Source organism: Cibotium barometz, chromosome 20, assembly GCF_041138505.1.
Source record: "Cibotium barometz isolate CiBa-2024 chromosome 20, ASM4113850v1, whole genome shotgun sequence".
Classification (NCBI taxonomy): domain Eukaryota; kingdom Viridiplantae; phylum Streptophyta; class Polypodiopsida; order Cyatheales; family Cibotiaceae; genus Cibotium; species Cibotium barometz.
The window spans coordinates 38,449,512-38,456,150 of NC_141065.1; the positions used below are offsets into that span (position 1 = coordinate 38,449,512).

A 6,639-nucleotide genomic window follows, 5' to 3' on the forward strand; every position below is an offset into this window, starting at 1 on the left:
ATGCTGTCTGTAAGAGGTAAACCTGTATAAAAACGACCTGTGCTATGTAGCACAGCCCAAAACAGACGAATGGGCACCTGTCCTGCAGATGTTAATCTTGACAGAAAATCTGCACAGTAGGACGATTTTGCCTGCGCAGTACTTGGAATGCAAAAACGGAGGGCGAAATGACCTCAGATCAAAATTCTGAAACGACCAAGCCCTACGGGCTCTCCCACGGCATATACTAACCTGCAGACGCTCGTGAAATCTCGTCGCAATCGGAGGAGATGAAGCGGCAGGTGCCGGTGATGCTGCCCGGGAGGTGGAAGCCTGCTCTGATACCAATTGTTGGAATTAGGGTTGCAGGAATGCACACACAACTTCAAGAAGATGAGGAAGCTTGAGCACAACACAGTAGTGTATTATGAGTGCCAAAAATGAAAGATAACCAGCCCTAGAAGATAATGGGCGTATATACAATGCACGGGGGAAAAAACCTCCTAGTGAGGGAAAAAGTGCCCCGGCGGTCCTAAGTGTGTTCACACACATCACTACTATAATATGGTAACAGGAATAGTTCCTCTTCAAAAACATCAAGATTTACATGTACTTAGATTAAAGTGTGATGAAAATGGGTGCCCAATTGTTTTCCATTAATTAATTAGATGTGGAAACCTTAGGTATGGAAAAATTAAAGTTTAAGTACCTTCGTTAAATGAGAGGTTAGTGCTTGACCCGTGAGGGGTGTGCAAATATTTTTTCTGAGGGGTATCAAGGGCTGTCTTTGTTTGTGTTTCACAGGCTTTCTCTTGTCTCCTTGGGTTTGTTAGGCTCTCTCTCTCTCTCTCTCTCTCTCTCTCACAGGTCTTCTGTGGATGTGAGTTAGGGTTGGTAGGGCGTTGGGGTGAGGTGTGTGTCTGAATCATGTCTGGGAGAGGTCAAGTTTGGTGAGGGAGCGCAAGTTTGTTGTGTCCAAGGCCAGTCAAAACAAGAGGCGTTATTAAGTGAAGGAGAGATATGCTATCGTGAAGTTGAGACACGAAGAGGGAAGCAAAGACGAGCAAGGGAGAGAGAGGGGGGGGGGGGAAGGCAAGAAATACTAAGGTATTGATTAAGAGAGAAAAGCTAAAATACTAAGGTATTGAATAAGAGAGAAAAACTAAGGTGTATATACTAAGGTTAACCTTAGCCTTATCAATTAATTAGTACCCACTTACTTGCGGGTGATAATATGTTCAAAACTATAATTATCTTTTCAACCCCTCAAGAAATAAATTTTCTCAAAACAATGGAAAGTTCAAGCTACAATGGAGAAAGATGGAATGTAGGACTCTCAAAAAAAACATATTTCTCAACCAATCAAAATAAAGAACAACTCCTAGGTCTACAAAATCTCTACTATATGTCGATTTTATACATAAAATATATGAAAAATCATTCGTTAAAATAAAGGCAACTTAAAATCCCAGCCAGTTTTTTTTTCTTAATTCTGGCCGCCGGTAAAAATACACTGGTAGGTGCTTTAAATTTCAGCACGTTTCTCATTATTCATTAATCGATGAATGATGAATAGGTAGTGGATCGCAAGTTACAACTGATCTCCACTTAATAGGTGGGGTCGACTGTGTACATCCCAAACCCTTTGCCTCTTCGTTCAACACTGCACAAAAGAAATACAAGTAAGGATTCCAAAGAAATTGTGCAGAGCATGGCTTAGTTAAGCTTTGACACCCCCCCCCCCCCAAAAAAAAACATTAGCTTCTAAAAATTATTTTTAACTCCTTTTGATCATACTTAGCAATGTTACTTACGTCGGAGCTAGCTTCCCCACATGTTTTAGCTCTTGTCCTGTGGTTTCATCAATGACTACCCCATCAAACCCCATTTCATAAGCCCTCCCAGGCCTCTTAGACAACCCTCTTTGTGAGAGAATCCCAAGGTCTCTGTGATGCAACTCCCTCCCATTCACATACACCTGAGTGGTTCCATTGGAGCAGTTTTTGGACATTGGAGAATGCAACTCTTCAATGAAAGGCTGCAAATCAACACATGCACAAAAATCAGATCATCCATGTGATGTGAGGCCACCCCTTTAGAGATCCATAAAACCCACTACCAGTCTACTAGAAAGAGCTCTTGTCTACAAGGATTGTGAATAAAAAGAAGTTCTCAAGGTTCTGTTCAATTACACTCACAGGAAGAATCCCAAGGCAAGGGCCACCTAGAACCCCCCAGAAACCAGCCTTGTAATCATACCTGTCATGGACCCAAATAAGGCCACTTATTCAACAATTTAGTGCACAAAGATCACACCAATACTTAAAGGAGGATGAACTTCCAAACTAACCAGTAAGATCCTGGGCGCAGCCTTCCCGCGCGCTCCTCTGCTCTCTTGATTGCTGAGCTTGACAAAACATGACCATTTACAATAACCCTTGATTTGGAATTTGAAGATCGGACACTTCTCCTCTCAGCAAAGTCTCTCAAGCTTCTTTTAAGAAGGCTTGCTAAGGAGCTTTGGTCATCTTGTTGTGCCTCTATAGAGCTCTTCCCGATGTCAGAGAAAAAACCCCTCTTTGGATACAAGTTGTCATCATCAAAACCCTGCTCCACTGGGGTATGTACATGTAGGTGTCCATGTGCAGAGTCCACTGCATTGTCAATTCCAGGCAGTTTGAATGTCTTGGTGGATGTGGTTGAAGTGCTAGCACTTGAGTTCGTCTCAGACCGAGCTTTGTTCTCCTCATCCTCTGAAGACAAAGCCTTTTCAAGAAGCTCTGCGGGGGTCTTGTATCCAAGATGTTCATGTAAAGGAGACCCTGGCACAGGTGGGACAGACTTCTCACCATCCCTATGCCAGTCTAATGGCCCTTTCAACTGCACATCACTTCCAAAACCAGAACCTGTTACAGTGGTAGGGCGATTCACAAGGCTTACTTTTGCTAGAGAGTTCACCCAATCCTGCACTGAGCTGAAACCGGCAAACTCCGGATCCAACTTCGTCTGAGAGTCGTGTTGCTGCACAGCAGTTGGGAGGGATATGTCATCGGAGGATACATCTGTTTCCATGCTGTTGAGGTCTAGCCTGTCTTGAAAATCTCCATGTGACTTGCTAGTGGACATTGGTTTTCCATCAGGGATGGCAGGGGTAGTTGGAGACACGACACCTTTTGTGGATGGATTGGAGGGCTTAGTTAGGTGGCGTGTAGAGAACGTGGATGTTCTCATGCAGAGGCTACATCTGAGCTTAAGCACATTGGCATTGGTGAGGGGAGGGCTGGTCGAGGGGGCTGAGAGCAATTGGGAACAGTGTTGGCAAAGCAAGTAAGGGAGACCATGTTTGGAGGGGAAGGGAGGGCGATATTTGGGGTGTCTGCTTCTACGTCGTCTGGCTTTGGGTACGCTGAAGGGAGGTACTGCATAAAGGTCGTCGTCGAGGAATGCAAGCTGGGTGTCTTGTAGTAGTGCTTGATATGGAGGGTAGGGATGAGGGGTGGTAGCCCAAGAACGGGGGTGCTGGCGGTGTGAAGAAGCTGCATGTGGAGGGCCGGGCATCACAGCAGACGAAAATGAAGAGTAGCCATGGAGCCATTCATGGTGATGATGATGGTGGTGATGATGATGATGCTGGCAAAGCGTATGACAGCTCATCCCATTGTCCATCTTCCACGTCGGCAACAGGAATCCCCTTCCCGACCCGCAACACGTCGGCGCTGACGTGGCTGCCTCGGCCACGCGGCGGGCGAGCGGCGCGTAATGTGGCGGTTTCACATGCTGGGCGCCATTAGGGGATGCAGGCTCGTGGCTGATTCTTCCAGCGCGGCTGTTACGATGGCGTGCAGCAGCAGCATCTGGAAGGAAAGCCAGCAGATTAATTTGAACCTGCGTTTGCAAATGAAGGTTAGAAGCTTAAGTGAAGTAGAAATTACCACTAATAGGCACGGCGCCTTCACTGATCCCGCTTTGAGTTGGCAGCTCTAATTGCAGTACACGATCAGAATATGGTGTCTGCGGAGAAGCTGCGACGTAGAGATCTCTCTCTAGCTCAACGTTACTGTGAACAGTAGAATTAAATCCTGCATTTGCAGAACTAGAATGCTGGTTTATGTCTCCTTCCTCCTGCTCCGCCTCCTCTCTTTCTCTCTGTGCAGTGTCACTCCCATGAAGGCCATCATCAGGTTCTTCTAATTCTCCCTTGCAGCTTTGCCTTAATCCTCGGCCATCGCCTTGTAGCTCTAGCTTGCTCTTCCTTGACCGCCACCTCAACATGGATGAAGGGCTTGCAGACCTCTCCGAGTTCTGCAAATGCAAATGAGGAGTATTCCTTGTACCCTTCCTCTTTGGTGCAAGTAATGTCTCTCCTGCTAAAGTGTCTTTTGAACCACCGCCACCCCCACCATCATGATAGATTCCACCACCACCACCACCACCAGCGCCACCTTGTTTTTGTTGCGCAGCTTTCGCAGAAGTTTTCCTTACACTCACCAAAAGCTCCTCCTCTCTGCCGCTGAGTGGGTTTTCACTAGGATTTGTCAAAACACTGCAGCCACCATCGCTTTGGAATTCCTCCACCATAGTGCTCTCTCTCTCTGTAGCTTGAATCTGATTTTAGTTTTGAATTTTCAAGGCACAGTACCTTGCAACAGAAAACAATTCTACACCCCCCTTCTGCATCAGAAGCTGCTTTATCATCTGGCGCATTGATTCAATCCCCATCTGAATAACACATGTTTGAATGCATGTGGTTCTGAATCATTGGTAAAATGGCTCTCAAATCTCATTTTTATCTCACGCCACTCCAATTCTAGATTACCCAAGATGAGCCTTGGATTCAACACATTAATCGCCTTAATCTTGCCCGATTGGGGATCACTAATTCGGTTCCACCCAACAAGCCGGAAAGAATGGTCAATTTGAGTGATGGTGATCATAATGGAGCTCAAACCCTGGGGGAGTGATCAGGCCTTTTTGTAAGCTGATGCAGCAAGCGGATCCAATATAATAATCAGACCTAATCTCCTAATCAAAACATAATCTCCGCTGTTAATCTCACAAGGACCAATTGGGGCCATGCGATTTGTAAAAGAATAATCAATACTACTGCAATAGTAGCATTCTCCAGCTGCGAATTTGAGGCTGTGCAAAGCAAGCAGTGAAATGGCTAGCATATTAAAGGCGACAAGGTGAATGGGAGAGTAGAGTGTGTGCACAGTGGAAAGGGCTAAAATGTATGATGGAGCTCATGGATTGAACTGGAAAGTATGAAAAGCAAGCTGTGGGTGGCCGTGGAAGGGGAGGCTCCGACCGTCCCACACTGTGGTCTGTTCTTTATATTTAGCCACAGCGACTTCTCTTCACCTAACCTGCCGCCGACCAGTTTAGTGTAGTTTGCATTGCATATTTTTGAATAATAATATCTTCAAATTTAAAACATACCTCTAGATTTTTTGAGAAGTTATATAACAAAAAAATAAATAACAGTTATAGAACGAAAATTTTTAGATTTTGAGAAGTTATAGAACAAAAACCTACGAAAATTTTTTAGATTTTGAGAAGTTATAGAACAAAAACCTTTAGATTTGAAGATATTTTTATATAAATATTTTACAGTTTTTACATAAAGATTTTGTACTTTTTGAGAAAATAGTTTTTTCAAACGAGATAAAAGGGTCTTGAATTTGTGAATCAAGCAGATTTTTTTAAAAGGTTTGCTCCCCCCCTTAAAAAAAAGGGGGAAAAAAACAGAAAGTGTTGTAAAAAAAGCAGCTTTGCACAAAGGGATTAGCCTCGTAATACTGTATGGCTCAGCTTTTTACAAATCGAGAGTTATACGATTGGGGTGCCCCACCATTGGGGTGCCCCACCAGGGCCAAAAAGCTACCCAACTTTAATTGGCTATTATTATGAATGAGGATTGTGCCCAACACTCACAAAAAGAGAAACATGTATTCATCCATTCCCCATGAGTGAATCACGGACCCCTCAGAACACTCGCTCTCTCTCTCTCTCTCTCTCCTCTCTCTCACACACACACGTGTCACCCACCCCAACATGTTCCCATGCATTTTACTCCAAAAGCATAGTTGGGAGCCCATGGTTGGCTAACATGGAGAAACCCCATCCCCCCTCCTCCTCCCTCCTAACAACTTAACAACCCCCACCAAAAAAATATGATTAGTGGGAAGGTGGATTACTCCACAAAAAAATATGAATATGAGCGCCTAGCTAATCGAAGCACTAGTAAAGCATTATCTCGTGTCTCTCAAAAGTCAATCAATTTATCAACTTCTATTGTTGGAGTCATAATTGCTTTTGGACGTGTGTCACGCTCTTTTTTAAGCATTCTGGCCATAAAATACTTGCAAATTTTTTAAAAGCCTGTCAAAAATTACACTATAATACAAAAATGCTTACTATATTTTACCAAAACTTTCAATCTTGTAGGGCAAGGGTGCCCATCAAAAGTCAAGCTGGTTGGAGTTTTTGTGAGAAGGTGATGTTGTATTGTTATAAATATTCAAGCATTATGACATCAATCTCTTCTCTATCTATGCACATGAATGTGTTGTTCCATGCAGTTAGCTTCACTTCCTTTAAAGCTCCTTGCCATCTCATGTGCATGCTGTGCACGCACAAAGACACACATGCATATAGCAA

The 6,639-nt window shown here is 44.1% G+C and overlaps 1 protein-coding gene across 4 annotated transcripts; it reads right to left on the bottom strand.

Annotated features, from left to right (window-relative positions):
* Positions 1–1,369: 1,369 nt before the first annotated feature.
* LOC147627843 (uncharacterized) lies at positions 1,370–5,284 on the bottom strand. Of its 4 annotated transcripts, none has more exons than XM_086814817.1 (5): positions 3,912–5,284; positions 2,330–3,833; positions 2,178–2,238; positions 1,794–2,017; positions 1,370–1,642 (listed from the first exon to the last, which is right to left on the bottom strand). In XM_086814817.1, exons 1-5 carry the CDS (start codon positions 4,555–4,557, stop codon positions 1,588–1,590), a joined length of 2,490 nt encoding a protein of 829 aa, XP_086670943.1. In that variant the 5' UTR covers positions 4,558–5,284; the 3' UTR covers positions 1,370–1,587. The 4 variants fall into 4 exon arrangements, with proteins under 4 accessions (XP_086670943.1, XP_086670942.1, XP_086670945.1 ...); XM_086814816.1 differs by having other exon boundaries at positions 2,172–2,238; positions 3,912–5,282; XM_086814819.1 differs by lacking the exons at positions 1,794–2,017; positions 2,178–2,238 and having other exon boundaries at positions 3,912–5,282.
* Positions 5,285–6,639: the final 1,355 nt, after the last annotated feature.

What these genes read in the sequence shown, in the direction of transcription:
- LOC147627843 (XM_086814816.1), bottom strand. Translation starts at nt 4,557, where the DNA reads ATGGTGGAGGAATTCCAAAGCGATGGTGGCTGCAGTGTTTTGACAAAT. An exon ending in AGGCGCCGTGCCTATTAGTG is followed by an intron (nt 3,834 to 3,911) that starts GTAATTTCTACT and finishes CTTTCCTTCCAG; the next exon opens with ATGCTGCTGCTGCACGCCAT. An exon ending in GTGGGGAAGCTAGCTCCGAC is followed by an intron (nt 1,643 to 1,793) that starts GTAAGTAACATT and finishes TCTTTTGTGCAG; the next exon opens with TGTTGAACGAAGAGGCAAAG.